Genomic DNA, 15,138 nt, shown 5'->3' with positions numbered 1-15,138 from the left:
CTGCAGTGGTATATTTTGGCAGCACTCCATACCCCAGGTGTGGTCATTTTGCAAGCAAACTACAGTCTTGGCCACAGAGGTTGTTGGCTTTAAAAGGGAGGAGTGGATTCCCCCAGATGCAAGAATTCAGCATGGGAGGATGAAGAGAGTTGGGATTGTGATGTACAACATGGAGCTATTAAAGTAGGATTGTTTCCTGCCCATTTTGCTTGGAATGTGTGGCACTTGAGGATGTCCTGTTAACCAGGGACAGGCCAAGAGAAGAAATCAGAAATGGGGACTTAAAGTAAGGAGTGTGGGAGAGGGAACTCTATTTCCAAGTCATTCTGGATTACTGTTGATTCTTTAGTATCCAGCACAATGCTTGGCACATAATAGGCTATGTGGTTGATGAAAGAATTCTAAGAGTTTAGTAAATAGTAATAATAATAATAATATTAAAGGAGTGTTTTCAGGTTTTAATAGGAAGACACATTTATGAATTACTTTAGTTTTCATTTCCTGGAATATGTATACCCCTGGGGTAAAAGTAGCCATTAAATAATCAATAACATGGTGCTACTTCCTGGGTGGTGAGTTTTGTATGAAGTTATTGATAAATCATTTAATGATAAGGAATTTAGCGCATAGAGAATTCTCACATTTATACTTTTATAATCCTCAGTTTATTGTATTCCTATGTCTTATAAAAAACTTTAACATTTAAACATCCACCACAAATTCAGTTAGTCCCACTAAACAATTTAAACTTAGTATTTTAATGTAACTTATTCTTTTAGAAGCTCATAGAATATACACAGTTACTACAAATTTTGTTCTGTATGTATAGTGAAAAGTATCAATAATGTGGGTTTAGTCTATTTCTATGTTCTTTAATTAAAATTATGCTAATTTTAATATATAAAGTTTCAGTGATACTACTTTGTTTGCTCTTCTGAATTTCAGTGTAAGGCAAGGCTCATTAGCCCCAAAAGTCTTCTCAAACTAGGCAAGATTAGATCTGGTTTACCAGTCAGTTGTTTCTTGATCAGGACTTGGGTCTTGATTGTACAACCCAAGATTGCTAAAAACTGGTTTGACCAATGTCTATCCAGACTAACCTGCATATGATCAACTTTTAGGAATTAATCATTTAGAATTCATATATGGGTAAAATGATGCATGTACAGGATTACAGCATTGTTCGTTATAGTGAAGGACTGGAAACAGCCCAAATGACCCTGGGCAGCAGATTGGTTGACTTAAAGTATATCAATTTAATGGAATACAGTGTAGCTGAGAGAATTTTATAGCTGTGTAGGTACTAGTTGGGATCTGGTCCAAGATAGATTAAATAAAAATAGTAATGTGTGTAATAGTGTGCATAGTATGCTATATAATTTGTGCTTAAAAATATATATTTTTGTATGTATGTATATACATACTATATTCTCCAAACCGTATCAGGTTGTCCCAATCTGGCCTGAGGTTCTGGGAGTAGGGGGTAATGAGAGATTTGCCTGTTTTTCTCACTAATACCCCTCACGTGTTGGTGTAGAGTGAACAGAGTGGAAGTGATTGTTCTAGAAGCTATGTAGCACGTGGGATCTCATGTAACTTCTTTTGCCTCCCCCAGCTCTTACCTTTTTCCAAAAGAGGAGCCCAGAGGAGGACTTTCTGCAGATATCAAAGCCATGGCTCAGGTGAGATGCTGTTTCCTTTTGCTTATCTATAGTCATTTTTACCCCTAGTACATGTGAACATTTGCTTTCCTCATTATGATGCTTTTGGTGTTTAAAAAAAGCAGAACAAAAATTTTCAGGCAGTTTACTATAAGCTGTGCCAAAGTTCTCTTACCCTTGCTCTAAAGAAAAAGGTCTCTAATAAGCCACTATAAAAATTTCTCTCTTGGTGGAAATGTTTATAGAAAAAAGAAATGGTTAGATAATCATTTTGGAAAAAAGAAAAGAATGTCTGGTTAAAGATTTTACACTCTTAAATTACAGATAATGGTTAGAGGGCCAAGTGGTTAGGTAAGGTTTTCTGAAGGGGTCTTAATCAGATTAAAATCTGCCAGAAAACTGCTTTTGTATTTCATCAAGAATCCTTACTTCTTCCCACTAACATTGTGACTTACATAATGTAACAGTGGTCTGACTGAGAGGTTTGGAAAATTTTTTTACACTGGTTAGCACAGACCCCTTCAACGACCAGACCCCCATTGCCCTCCTCACATCCCCATTCTTCTTTTAAACAATATTTACAAACTCATTTAGTAAGTCCTTCAGCATCATCTATCTCAGACTTCTGCCAATAATCTTTATAGGATAGAAATGTGTTCCCAATTTGTTTGTTTTTTAAGTTGAAGTATCATTAATATACAATCTTATATTGGTTTCAAATATATAACACAGTGGTTTAACAGTTAGCCATATTAAATTCTCACTCTACTAGTGTAGTTACTATCTGTCAACATAGAAAGATGTTACAGAATCATGGACTATATTCTCCATGCTGTACTCTATCCCCGTGACCAACTTGTATTAAGATTGAGAATTTTGGCGCCCCTTTATCCCCCTCCCTCTCCCCCTCTGCCCCAGCTCCTCCCTTGTGGTAACCTCCAGTTACTTCTCAGTGTCTCTCCATTTGTTAATTCGTCCAGTTTGCTTGGGCAGTGATTTAATGGGCTAGAGATGAGAAATCAGGGGCACCTCATAGGGAAGAGTCCTGGTCATCACAGACCTAGGTTTCCCAATAAGAAAATACGTGGAATGGTTTTGTGTGTTTCAGTCTTAACACATGGAAGGATGTCCTGGTGTCTGAGTCTTTTCAGTTTGGGAGTGTGGCTGGTTGGTAGTTGGTGCAAAGCTCTGACACTTCACCAGATCATCCATGATGTGCAGGCGCAGTAATGCTATCGTGTGCATCTGGATCATCCTCCATCAATTCCTGTAGCTCAGGAACAAAGGGAATTTACAGTTAGTAAATGATAGTTATAGTTAAGATTGGGCCAGTGTTGAGGAGGTCTTTAAATGTCACCTCAGCATCTAAAAGTGAAAGAAAATTTGTCGTTTATATCGACATAATAGAATCTTTAATTTAAAAATATGGTTATGAAGATAATTTGTTATAACAAGAAGTAAATCTTATATATAGTAGTGTGATATGAGAATGGATCAGTTTTTAGTTATGTGCAAATTTAATTTTCTAAGATAAAATATTTTAAAAGTCATTTTACATGTCCACAAGTGAAGTAGTACTGTTCCAATCTTGCCCATCACCAGTCCCACTCCCAAAAGGTGGCTGCCCTCAACTCTTGAATATGGATGGCTTAATTAGTATTTTTCGTTGAATCAGTTTTATTCATTATCTTTTAACTTACTACAGAGTGGAAGGGATATTGTGCTTCCATATTGCACACTTCATTTCCTCTGATTGTTGTTAATTATATCACAATTTTTGATAAATCAATAGCATACACAATATTATGCCTGCAAGTATCACTCCCTGTTGAGCCAGACGGTGGCTCGATTGTTTCAGCCTTTCATTTTTGCTGGGTTAATCACTCTTCTCCCCAACATCTGCACGGCTGTCCATGTATTTACATCCAAAATCTCCAAAATCATTGCCAAATGTGAGTCAGTATGTTTTCCATCAGGTTAAACACATCTGTTCCTTTTGGATAGAAACTTCTGTTTCCGTTCAATTTTTCATCCTGCTCTCATCTAGTCTGGTTATTTTCTAGGCCTGCTATATAGTTTTCCCAAGATTTCCCCTTTTTTTGTTGTTTTCCTTTGCTGTTCTCTTGTGTTAATTCACCTGTTTCTTGAATCCTGTGTCTTCCTGTTCTGGTTTAGTCCCCCATTTTGGCGGACCACGTCCTCTGGTAGTTTCCTAAGATACTGTGCTTGAGTCCTTTCATGTCTAGGAATGTCTTTTTTCAACCCTTCACAGCAGATGATAGTTCAGTTGTAGAATTCTAGGTCACAATTTCTTTTCTCTATCAGCATATTGAAAAAATTTTATTATTCCTTGTTTTTAGTCATGTTCTTGAGAACTCTGTTGCCTCTGATTCTTGATTCTTTTTATATGACCTGCTCTCCTTTGGATGCTCTTAATGTCTTCTCTTTATCCCTTATTCCAAAAATTTTACTCAGCTATTTGGGAAAAGAAAGAAGAGGATCACATATAATTGATGACTTACTCTATGGCAAGTATTGTGTGAGGAGGTGTTTGTATACTATTTCATTTAATTGAGAAACTCCTCTTAGCTGGATTTTGTATCTTTCTAGACTTGTTTGGGTAATGGCAGTGTCCCACCATATACAGGCAAATTTGTCTGGGGGAAAACAGAATGATGTGGAAGCACAATGATTCAGTCCCACATTATCTGTTTGCAGTCCTCCACTTGTGTCCTAAATATTCAGCCCTACTCTATATGCTTGCTGTTTTCACTTCTTCTACCTTTGTTTTTTCTTCTCTCTTTCCTTCACAAAAACACTTCCTTTTATTAATCAAGTGATATACATGGTTGTTGTTCTAGGAGTCAGTGATGTTCAGTGATGTGTCCATAGACTTCTCTCAGGAAGAGTGGGAATGCCTGAATGATGATCAGAGAGATTTATACAGAGATGTGATGTTGGAGAATTACAGCAACCTGGTTTCAATGGGTAAGGACATCTGTCCATAATAATTCAGATTTTGCCCTTAGAAGGTCTACTTCCTCTGGTATGAAATACTCACCTACCTTTCCAGTAACCAGTTGGATTTCTACATCCTGTTCTCAGAGGAGTGTTTTTAATATAGTAGAGTTAGAAAGTGGAAGCTGCACTGAATTATGGGGAAAGTTTCAAGTCCTCTGTTACGTTTCATAAATCTGACACACCTTTCTTTGTCTCTTTCTTAATAATGAAGGGACTGGATTTGAATTCTGGGATAGTCTGATCATAAACTTACCTCATTACTTCTCTTGTAAGCAGGGCATTCTGTTTCTAAACCAGATGTGATCTCCTTCTTGGAGCAGGGGAAGGAGCCCTGGTTGGTTGACAGAGAACTAACGAGAGACCAGTGGCCAGGTAAGTAGGCATGGCAGGTAATGAATGACCCAATGGTCAGTGGAGAGATTGCATGTTTGAGATACTATCTGGGCATTTACGCCTTAAAAACTTAAGGCCCAATGTGCAGAAGTAACCCTTCTCAGCATCAGCTTTCAAATGACCACCTTTTCCCCAACTTAACACACTCTGCCTGCTTTGTTCCTCTTATACTCTCTCCCAACTCTAACTAGTTGCTGCCCTCCTCTGCCCTCTCTAATGATAATTCTTTTTTTACCTGTATTTTGGATCTAGGTCTTTATCAGCTTCTCATCCTCTTTTGTATTTAGTCTTAAAAAAGCATCACTGTCTTGTGAAACATTTTTTCTATTTTGCCAAAGACTTACTTCTTTAGGGTTTTTTTAGATACAATAGTTCATACAGTCATTGATTCATTCATATTTTTAATGAACTTTTACTGATTTTTCTTATGTGTGTGAGGTACTCTGCTAGGTACTGCAGAGATGAAAAAAGGAATAAGCAATTTTAGGATTTGTAGTTGAGTAGGCTTACAAGAACATATCTGTATATAACTTGTATAAAGTAGGATCACCACAAGAGAGGCTAAAATAGGGAGCTCAGCGGAAAGTGAGGCTGAAGATACAGAAGAGATGCTGATACAAATAGATGTTATAGAGGGAGATTTGAGCATGCATATCATTGACTTTATTTCATTGACTTTATTTAGATAGACTTAGAAATAAAGAGCCTGTGCCTCCACTGAAACATAACAGCTGGCAAAGATAGAGATTTGGTATGAAGGAGGGAGAGCAAGACAACATATTCATTCATTCAGTATCTGTTCATTGAGTATCTCTTGTATGTCTAGCACTATTCTCAATACTGATATTATAACAGTGAATGGAATATGCAAAATTTCTATCCCCAGAGCTTACCCTCCAGGGAGAGGAAAGATGAACAAATGAATATATAATGTATTGAGTAGTAGTAAATGCTAATAAAAAGGAACACCAAGTGGAGAAAGAGGGTGGGGGGGCAGTGCTATTATGTTATGTGTCATGGTAAGAGAAAATTTTTCTAATAATGCTGGCATTTGGGCAGACACCTGAAGAAGTACAGCAGTAAATCACTGTATGTGGTAACCGGGAGTAAGAGCACTCCAGAAAGAGGAAGCAAAACATTCAAGAGCCCTGAAGCAGGTGTGCCTTGTCTGTGTTTGAGGAACAACCAAGAGGCCAGTGCTTTATCTGTCCCGATTGTTAACTGTTCAGTTTTTTTTTCAAATAAATCCAAGACCGCATGTCATTTCAGCTTTACATAACGTCAATATGTAATTCTAAAAAATATGGACATTTTTCTCCCTTACATAACTTTAATGCCATCATCATTTTACAGTGATTTCTTCACACACTGGATTGTTTTAATGTCATTATATTGAATACTGGTGAGAATGGAGATTTTCGCCTTAATGGTGCTATTATCCTCAACTTCTCCACTGCTATATTTTATACTTTGTATCTATTACTATCCTTATTTTTTCAGTCACTTTTTATGGTCTTTATGAAATTAAAACATTTGCCAATTTCCAGAAACTGCTTTTAACTTGATGATTTTAATTTGGATTGGCATCTTTAATGTGTAAGTCTTAATGTGTTTGTATTCAGCTCCTTTATGGTTATTGTGACTTCTGCTTTTAGACAATTAATTGTACTCTACAAATTTTATAGATATTTTATTCTCTTCTTTTAACTTTCTGCAGTTTGTTTTTGCAATAAGGTATGAATTGAAAGTACGAATCAGTTACCTCCTACACACACACACAGGTCTTATTTTAGCACCATTTACTTAACAGCTGCTCATTTCATCATTTTTATGTGCCTATTCAGTAATAAGTTCTGACTTATGTTAGTCTGTATTTCAGAACCTCTTTTCTGTTTCTCTGATCCATCTATCCACTTGTACCTACAGAAATAGACATGCTCAGCAGACAGTATATTTTAATTATTTTTTTGCAAATTATCACAAATACAGAAAAGCAACAAACTATATGTGGATATTCAAACAATTATGAAACGAACTTTCATAGAACCATCACCCAAGTCAAGAACTACAACATTACCAGCACAGATCTCTTTGTGTCTATAGTATCTTTGTATCCCTTCATAGTTTTACCACCTAAGAGTACCACTAACAACAATATAGTTCAGTTTTACTTGAGTTTTATATTTATATACTTGGAATCTAGTTTAATTGAGCATTTTGTTTTAAGATTTATACACACTTATTGTTTATAGTCAGAGTTGATTCATTCTGTTGTATGAATATACCACACTTTTATCATTTTTACTGTTATGGACAGTTGGGTTGTTTCCAGTTGTTGACAGTTACAAACAGCTACTATATGAACATTTTCTATATTTTAGGACTAGTAGAAAAATGAATGGGTCATAACACATCATATGTTCAACTGTCTAATTTTCAACTTTTCATTAATACCTGTACATACTAGTTTACAGTCTCAACAGCAGTATTTGAGAGATTCCATTGTTGCACATGATTCCTAACATGGTATTATCAGACTTTGATTTTTACCCATTAGTGAATGTATAATGATACTTCAGTGTGGTTTTAACTGGCATTTCCCTTCTTACTGTTGAGTTTGAACACATTCTCATACCACTCTTTTGGTCTTTTGAAATTCTGGTCTTTTGAAATTCTGTAGTGAGTTACCTGTTCAAGTGTTTACTAGTTTTTCTTTTGGATTATCTGTATTTTTCTAAGTGATGTGTAAGGATTCTTTATCTATTTTGCTTATAAGAACATATATCTTATACTATGAATTGTCTTTAGCTTTATGGTTTCTTTTTGTGAACAGAAGTTCTTAATTTTAGTCAAATTTCTCAGTCTGTGATTCAAATTTGGGTCTTATATAAGAATTTCTTCCTTAGTCTATTTTAAATTTTACATAAACAGAATCACACTATCTCTACTTTTTTGTCCTGTCTAAGAAATCTTTGTTTACCTTAAGACCCTGAAGATATTCTCCTACATTTTCTTCTTAATGTATGATTGTTCCTTTGTAATCTTTTCCTCTAATGAGCTAAATTTTTACTGTAATGTATTCAGATATGATTATTTTTATTCCCCTCATATTTTGCTTCTGGTAATATTTTTCAATCTGAGGACTCATATATCTTTTTTTATTAATAAGAAATCTTTGGCAGTCATCTGTTCAAAATTGTCTTGTTAACATTTCCTCTTTTCCCTCTTAAGCTCCTACTAAACAGACATTAGAATATCTGGATCTTCTCCAGTGTCTTCTTATTCTTCTTCCGTTTATATTACCATTACATAGGATTCCTTGGCTTGATTTGTTTTGACTCACTAATATATTCTTCATCTATGACCTTTTGGCTCCAGAACCCATCCATTTAGTTTCTTAATTTTAAAAAAAGTATAGTTGTTTGTAAAAAATAGTATATACCCAATAGGATATATGTAATATATAGTTAAAGCAAAATTGTAAGATAATGACATGTAAATCTCTAGATTTGCACATGTAAGAGATTTGCTAGGAAATATGCCCAGCAAAATAATTGCTGGGTCTTGGCATACATATTTATGCAGCTTTACAAGGTAATACCAAACTGTTTTCTAAGTGTTTGGATCACTGTCTTTTCCTATACTTGATTATATTATCATATTTCCCTATAATAAGATTCTTTTCATATTTTAAGAATCTGATTGATGAGTATAAAATCTTATTTCATTGTCTTTAATTCAGTTTTCCTGCATTTTGATCATTTTTGTATTAGGCTGTCTTCAAAGATTTACAGAAATTATGTATTTTCCAGGTACTAATTTTTGGTCAGTACCATGTTTTATAGACACCTTTTCTAGTTGTAGCTTCTTTATTCATTTTCTTTATAATATCTGTTGATGAACAGTAATTCTTTATGTTAATATGGTTAAATAATATAATTAGGTTAAATTATTTGTAGTTTATGAAAAAAATTATACTTTTTTCATGTATGCTTCATACTTTTGGGGTCTTTGGAAACCTTCCTCTAGCCTAGTTTTCTGTTTTTTCTTCTAAGAATTTTTATGTTTTGACTTTCTGATTAATAAAGCCCTATTAATATGTAACTGGAATTGATTTTTATGAATGGTGTGAGTTGGAAGTCAGTTGTAATTTTTACCCATATGGAAAACATATTATTACAGTAGTCTTCCCTTTATCTGCGGTTTCACTTTCCATGGTTTCAGTCACCTTTAGCCAACCACAGTCCAGAAGATCAGTAGTAGCCTAACAGTAGGTCATAATGCCTGTTGTCACTCACCTCATTTCATCTCATCATGTAGGCATTTTATCATCTCACATCATCGCAGTAAGAGTGATTACAGTACAATGAGATATCTTGAGAGAGAGAGGCCATATTCACATAACTTTTAATACAAAATATTGTAATTGTCCTGTTTTATTATTAGCTATTGTTGTTAAATTCTTACTATGCCTAATTTATAAACTAAACTTTATCATAGGTATATATGTACAGGGAAAAACACAGTAAATATAGGGTTTGGTACTAACTGTTTTCAGATATCTACTGGGGATCTTGGAATGTATCCCCCACAGATAACTGTATCTTTGACCAGCTGAATGAAAAGTCCACCATATATTTTTCACTGATCCATAATGTTCCTTCTGTCATATATTAAAATTCCATATATTAATAGGCCTCTCTTGTTCCATTGTCTTTTTTATCTCTTCCTTTCATAATTACCCTTGTTTTTATAAAAAGTCCTTATCTCTGATGGGACAGATCCCTTCACCTATTTCTTGGTTATACTTGTATTTTTGGTAAACTTAAAAATAATATTAAATAAAGTTTCATTAAAAATGTTGAGTTTTTTCAGTGTCCATTTATGATAAGAACTCAACAAAGTGGGTATGGAGAAAATATACCTCAATAAAGGCAAGTCTTCAGCTAATATATTTGATGATAAAAAACTGAAAGCATTTCCTCTAAGCTCAGGAACAAGACAAGGGTGCCTACCTATCCTTTTATTCAACATAGTACTTGAAGTCTTAGCCAGAGCAATTAGGCAAGAAAAAGAAATAAAAAGCATCTAAATTAGGAAGAAGTAAAATTGTCTATTTCAGGTAGCATGATACATATAGAAAACCCTAAAGACTGCACCATAAAAAATTGTTTGAATTAATAAATTTACTAAAGTTGCAGGATACAAAATCGATATACAAAAATCAATTGTGTTTCTGTACACTAATAACAAATACTCAGAGAGATTAAGAAAATAATCACATTTACAATTGTATCAAAAAGAATAAATAACTAAATAAATTTAACCAAGCAGATGAAAGACATGTATATTGAACACTATAAGACATTGATGAAATTGAAGACAACACAAGTAAATGGAAACATACTCCATGATTATGGATTGGAAGAATTAATACTGTTAAAATGTCCACATTACTCCAATCTATAGATTCAGTGCAATCACTATCAAAATTCCAAGACACCTTTCAGAGAAATACAACAAATAATCCTAAAATTTGTATGGAACCACAGAAGGCCCTGTAGAGCCAAAGCAGTCTTGAGAAAGAACAAAGCTGGAGGAGGCATTACACTTCCTGATTTCAAACTATATTACAAAGCTATAGTAATCAAAACAGTAAGGTATAAAGCCAGAAACATAGGTTAATGGTACAGAATAGAGAGCCCAGAAATAAACCTGTGCATATATGGCTAGTTAACTTATGAAAAAGGAGCCAAGAGCATACAGTGGGGAAGGACGGATTCTTCATTACATGGTGTTGGGAAACTGGACAGCTGCATGCACAAGAACAAAACTGGAACACTATCTTATACCATACACACAAAAAAATCAACTCAGTGGATTAAAGACTTGAATGTAAGCCACAAAACAATAAAACTCCTAGAAGAAAACATAGACAGTAAGCTCCTTGACATTGGTTTTGGATTTTTTGGATTTGACACAAAAGCAGAGGCAGCAAAAGCAAAAGTAAGTTGAATGGACTAACTACACTTACAAGCTTCGGCAACAGCAAAGGAAACCATCAACCAAAGTGAATAGGCAACCTGGAGAGAAATGGGAGAAAATATTTGCAAATCATATACCTCATCAGGGTTTAATATCCAAAATATTTATACAGAACCCATATAACTCAATAGCAAAAGAAAAAAAATCCAATTGAAAAATAGAAAATATAAAAAGAAACACAGAAATTATAGAACTTAGAAATAAAATGGCCAAAATTTAAGGAACTCATTGGATAGGCTAAATAGGAGAATGGTGATAACAGAAGAAAACTAATGAACTCCAAGTCAAGTTAACATAAATTAGTTGATATGAATAACAGAGAAAAAGATTTAAACATAAAAAGAATACAACTTCACTGACATGTAGGATAAAAAGGCTTAATGTTTGTGTTATTGAAGTCCTAGGAGAAGAGGAGAAAGTTCAGGACTGAAAAAAGGTTTTCAAGAAATAATGACTCACCAAATTTGGTGAAGGATACAAACAAACATACCAGTTGAGAAACTCAGCCATCCCAAAGAGGATAAACCCAAATAAGTCCATACCAAACACATCATAATCAAATGGCTGAAAATGGTTGACCAAAAAAAGTAATGAAGGAACCATAAAAAAATAGTGCATTAATTATGAGAACAAAACAGTTTGAAGGACTAGATTCTCTTCAAAAATCATGAAGGTCAGAAGAAAGTGGAACAATATTTTGTGGTAAAGAACTATCAACCCAGAATTTTGTATCCAGAAAAAACCTTTCAGGAGTGAAGGTGAAATTAAGAAAACAACATTGCAAATGTACATGGCAGCTGAGACTGGCCTCAGGGTCCATGTGGGACTAGGTAGCAGTAGGGACAGTGGCTAATGAGGGGAAGTCTGCCCTGTCTCAAGGGGGTAAGACTAAATTCCAGGAGACAGCCGTCATATGAGAATGGAGGCCCAGTGGTAAGAAAAGCCAGAAATCCAGGTTTCTGTATTAAATATCCTGATAGCTCAAGGCTGGTAACTAACTCAAAATTATAGGAACTGTTGGGGTCAATACCAAACGCAAATGTGAGTAGAATACAATGTGATTAATTAGGTTTTTACTTCTATGGGGTTTTTTTCTTTGAATTTCAGAAATTCTACCAAGATATAGCTAATATATGTGTATATATATGTATGTGTGTGTATATATATATATAAAATACACACATATATATTATATATATATATCTATATAAACTTTCCTCAGAAATTCTCAGCATAAAAGGGAACCATCTGATTACTAACCATGTTTTTTTACCCCAGAAATTTGTTTTATTGTTGGTTCTGCATCATCACCATATTCTCCACCTGGAACTTGTTTTTATATTTACTTCCTGTCTAATTTTCCTTCCCCATGACTCTGTCACCCAATTTTTTTTACCATTTCTATCCTTTCTCATTCTGGGAGTTTTTTTTTTTCAGAAATTAATCTGATCATATAATTATGATGAATTAATTATGTTTGGCTTTTCAGTATGGAATTGGAAGATTTAGCTTTATACCTTTCCTCATCCTCTAAGTATATATAAATTCACATTAAATCATTTTTATGTAAACAGTTTTCATTGCTGAGCTCTGTTGCTGCATTCCACTTGTATGACTTTTTCTTTCCCATGCAGTTAATCCTTGTCTTTATTGAGAGTTGCTTAGTTTCTGGGTACCTGTCACTAACCTTTTCTCAGACACATCAGGTAATGGGTTTGTTTGTTTTTTACCTGAGACATCCTTCCTCTAACCCTCTGTTCTTCTGCCCCATTTGAGACTATTACATAACTGTCATTTTAGAATTAACCTTCATGATAATCCCATGGGTTCCCTTTACTGCTATTCTTTGAATTCTTTTTAATTCTCTTCTGTACTTGGATGTCTTAGATATTTTTGTATACCTTGACTATGGATCTCTTGCCTTCATCTTTCTTGGTTTATTCCTTCATTGTTCTGAACCACATCTTCCAAAGGCAACCAAGGAAAGTCTGCAAGAGAAGTAGATAGGATATTTTGGAAATCCATGCATATCTGAAAATGTTTTCAATTCATCATATTTGGTAATTTGCAGATACAATTTTATGTTGAATGTAAGTTTTTCAAAAATTTGAAGGCATTACTTCAATTGATTTCTAATATTTTCTAACATCTTTTGTTATTGAGAAGTCCACAACTCATCCAGTTTCTTAATTCCTTTATGCAACTTTAATCTCTTTGGAAGCCTTTGAATTTATTCTTTATTTGTAATACTCTAATATTTCATGTTGAGGTATCATGATGTTGATTTTTTTCTTTTCTTTGGCTGGGCACTTAATGAAACACTTTATTCTGAAATTTTAAACTCTCTTAAATTTTCTTATTTTCTTAATCACTGATTCCCCATCATTTTCTCTGTTCTCTTCTCTTTCAAACTTTGACCCACTTTTTGTATCCAGTGCCTGGGACCTTAGTAAAGGCTTACTAAATTTTTTTAACGATTGAACACTCATAATTCACTAATCAAGTTTCTTGTCCTAGCCCTCAAAATTTTTTGTTTGCCTTTTCTATTTTCCTGTTTCTTTTTATGTCATACTTTCTGTGAGATTTTATTAAGCTTAATCTTTCTGTTAATTTTTATAAAAACATTTTTCTTTAAATATTTCCTTTTCTGATATTCTCTTGTGGGATTGTTGTATGTTGGTTTTAGAAGCATTCTTTTGACTATTTTAAGAAATTTCTCCATTGTCTCTCTTTCCTGAGTTCTTCCTTGTTTATTTTAATCTTTCATGTTTGAGATTTACCTGAAATAGCTGGTGACTCAAGGCTGTATCTCATACAAAACTGGCATTAGAAAGCTTGTTTGTGTCTAAGGATGTATAGATTTGGTGGTGGTAGTCATTGGAGAGTGATCTGCTGCAAACAGTTCTGTGGTTGATGCTGCCTATCAAGTCTTTTCTCTTGGGCTGGTTTTCTACAAAATGGAATCTTCTACTTTCTGAAAATAAATGAAATAATGGCTGCCAAATTCTGGGAGTTTCTGGGTGTAGTGTGCTAGGAATCAGTCTGCTTTATGGGGTAGGTCTGAGAATCTGAGGTCTGTCTGTTTCTCACAGATTTTCAACTAATCTTCCTTTTTGCATCCCCTCATGTTCCTTACTTTCAAAGGCACCTGAGATTGTGTTTCTTGAAATTACCTGGATTCTACAATAGATACAACTTAGGTTTCAGGTTTTTTGTGGTTGGTATATTATTTATCACCATTACATCTACTCTCTAGCTTCCAAAATGAGGTTGCTGTTCTTTCCTCTCCTGTTCTCTTTGTCCTCATAGAGTTCCTCTTCCATTTAATCTCATTACTATAACTTTTATTGGGACCTCATGAAAGCAGTAATAAATGCATAAATTCAATGTGCTGTGTTTGAAAAGAGTATGTCCTTTTTTTCTAGAGGAATTTTTTTGACACTTTTTATTAAGGAATACATATTTAAATACTAATTGAGTTAGTCAGTAAATATTTGTTGATCTTACACTAAGTGCCAGATACTGTGCTTAGAGTTGGATAAAGACATAGACATTTTCCTTGCCTTTATAGAACTTAAGACCTATTGAGGGAAAAAGATTAAATAAATATGTAATTACAAATTGTGAAAATTGTGTTGTTAAAACAGAGTGCTGAAAGTGTAATTACAAGGGGGGTATAATTTGGTGATAGGATCAGGGAAGGCTTCAAAATGTATAACCGTTAAAGTAACCGCTAAAGTAGTTACCAATCTGAGAGTGAAAGAAAATAGCTTCTCTATGAGGAAAAGTACCTAGAAAGGCCTTAAGAGGAACTAAGACTTGGGAGCATTTGGCGGACTGCAAAATAGAGCCAGTATGAATGGAGCTTAGTAAACCAAAAGGGATCATAGTGTGAAATTTGGTTGAAGAGGCAGGCAAGAACCGGATCATTTAGAGCTTTGTAGACCATGTTCAGGAGCTTGGCTTTTATTGTAAGAGCAATATATGGGAAATCACTGAAGGGTTTTAAGCAGAGCAG

The 15,138-nt window shown here is 34.3% G+C and overlaps 1 protein-coding gene across 8 annotated transcripts in view; it reads left to right on the top strand.

Moving 5' to 3' along the window:
• The window catches only part of ZNF566 (zinc finger protein 566), a 34,960-nt gene that overhangs the window by 12,824 nt on the left and 6,998 nt on the right, over positions 1–15,138 (top strand). For 3 of the 8 annotated variants that reach the window (XM_057493486.1, XM_057493490.1, XM_057493491.1), the window contains exons 2-4: positions 1,616–1,682; positions 4,523–4,649; positions 4,956–5,054. In XM_057493486.1, the coding sequence (XP_057349469.1) occupies positions 1,616–1,682; positions 4,523–4,649; positions 4,956–5,054 (293 nt within the window). The remainder of the gene's footprint in view (positions 1–1,615; positions 1,683–4,522; positions 4,650–4,955; positions 5,055–15,138) is intronic. The other 5 variants (XM_057493489.1, XM_057493493.1, XM_057493488.1 and 2 more) reach the window with 4 other exon arrangements.

This window comes from Manis pentadactyla, chromosome 15, assembly GCF_030020395.1.
Source record: "Manis pentadactyla isolate mManPen7 chromosome 15, mManPen7.hap1, whole genome shotgun sequence".
In the NCBI taxonomy this organism is placed as follows: Eukaryota; Metazoa; Chordata; class Mammalia; order Pholidota; family Manidae; genus Manis; species Manis pentadactyla.
Note: the sequence above shows the minus strand (reverse complement) of the source record. Positions and strands in the feature narration are given on the sequence as shown.